The following is a 1,803-nucleotide window of genomic DNA, read 5'->3' as shown; positions in this document are numbered from 1 at the left end:
TTTATAAAATGGACAAATATCGACTCAGAGAGTGCATCTACTGGATAACAAACAGAAAGTCCACTCTCCAATAAGGGAATAATTTTTTGAGAGATGGTTTCAGAATCTTAGAACCACGTGACGCTGCCACAATAAAGACATCAACACAAGCAGAGAAAGCAAATATGTTGATAAAAATAGAAGCAAAATATGGAGAATAGACTAACCTCTTCAATCTTGCTCTCGATTTTTAGTTCACCATTTTCCTGGATAGACCTGTTGAGCAAAAAACTACAAAACTGAGATCAATTGAAAGGCTTTGTGACTTTAAGATTTGTTTCTGAATAAATTACTGTCATACAAACCTAAGGGGGCAGAACATCCTCCTCACCTTCCCAAGTATCAGTCATGGGTACATACTCCTTCCGGGGGCCCCAGAGAAAACATACGCCAATTCGGGGGAAGAGATCTCCTCAAATCAATCATGAACACGCTCAGTCTTACCTAATGTATTGTTTCTACTGAACTAAAATAATCTCACCTCTACCTTACCCCTAACATAATATTTTAAATTAAAGACAGAAACTTTGTCTACAGGAGTATGTGTTTGTCTGCTGGAGTTTCCTGGGAATTTAATGCAAAATTTTTCCCAAGTTTCAAAAAAAACAGAGCTCCTTTAAATAGGATCTGAGCAGCACACCTACCCCCACACAGAAGCCTCTTTATCAAGGAGACAGACACAGGCCCCCATAGAAGGAATCGGATCGACACTGCCCCACGCACCTTCCAAAGCCAACTGAACATGGAACGCTTATTGGGGACACAGTAAGCACAGGTTACCCTGGAAGCTAGACTTTTGTGCAGCAGCATTAAAATCCCAGTTGCAACTCATCGGCTCACAATCATGATTGCTAGTCTGACATTTTTTAATACCAAGAAATACAAAGAAATGTGAATTTTTCTGTAAATTTAAAACTATACTAACAGCTCCAAATTTGTTTTCATGATGAACGCTTACTACCTTTTTGTCTGATTAAAATAAAAAGATAATTTTTTGTTTGGTTAAAAAGAAAATTAACACTAGAATTTTACAAGGGTCCTTCCTGACCTAATAAAAGCACAGATAACGCACACATGGGGTTACCTGTATCTACTAGTCTGCTCCTCTGGGGCCACAGACCACCATCTTTTCTCTAAGACAGCTCTCTTTCAGAAAGGTTTTGGAAAAGCCCCTGTGTTCTTCCTCAAGCGACCCAGAAATGCAATTCACATCTCAGTAGCGTGAAAGTTAGGGTCCAACCTCTGTTATCTATACAAGGAGGAACGGGATGAGATGGACAATACAGAGGAGCTGATCATCGCGGCCTCAAGACTGATCTTCACACGTGGGCTTTACTTAGATAAACATTAAAATCAGCTACATTGTTCGAGATAATAGAGAATTCTAGAAACAGCCCAGATGTGTACTGAATAGCAAAAAAGTCAGTATTTCACTTAAAAATATTTTTCTCCCAACCCATATCATCAATGGTATATATGTAACAAGTGAAATGTATCTATAAATCTCAATTTCATTATCTTAGTAAAAAAAAAGAAAGAAAAAAAAAATTACCTCATATTAACGAAGTTGCCCCAAACAGCTGTAAAGGAAAAAAAAAAGACAATATTTAAGTTTACAACATTCAGAAATTCCAACTGATAAAATTTTAATCTTTATAATTTTAAACAATATTTTCAAGTTCATGAAGATACCTAAATAATAGTTCATCAAGACAATAAAATGCACACTTTGTATTACAAAGAGTTTAGTCTGGCTAAAAAGAA

The 1,803-nt window shown here is 36.6% G+C and overlaps 1 protein-coding gene across 1 annotated transcript in view; it reads right to left on the bottom strand.

The window, feature by feature from the left end:
• Nucleotides 1-1,803, bottom strand: part of UXS1 (UDP-glucuronate decarboxylase 1) — a 111,293-nt gene that overhangs the window by 78,747 nt on the left and 30,743 nt on the right. Inside the window, exons 2-3 of the mRNA XM_012555736.2 lie at nucleotides 1,592-1,619; nucleotides 207-255 (exon numbers count right to left, since the gene is read on the bottom strand). Coding sequence (XP_012411190.1) covers nucleotides 207-255; nucleotides 1,592-1,619 — 77 coding nt within the window. The remainder of the gene's footprint in view (nucleotides 1-206; nucleotides 256-1,591; nucleotides 1,620-1,803) is intronic.

The sequence above is a fragment of the Trichechus manatus genome, unplaced genomic scaffold, assembly GCF_000243295.1.
Source record: "Trichechus manatus latirostris isolate Lorelei unplaced genomic scaffold, TriManLat1.0 scaffold00004, whole genome shotgun sequence".
NCBI lineage: Eukaryota > Metazoa > Chordata > Mammalia > Sirenia > Trichechidae > Trichechus > Trichechus manatus.
Note: the sequence above shows the minus strand (reverse complement) of the source record. Positions and strands in the feature narration are given on the sequence as shown.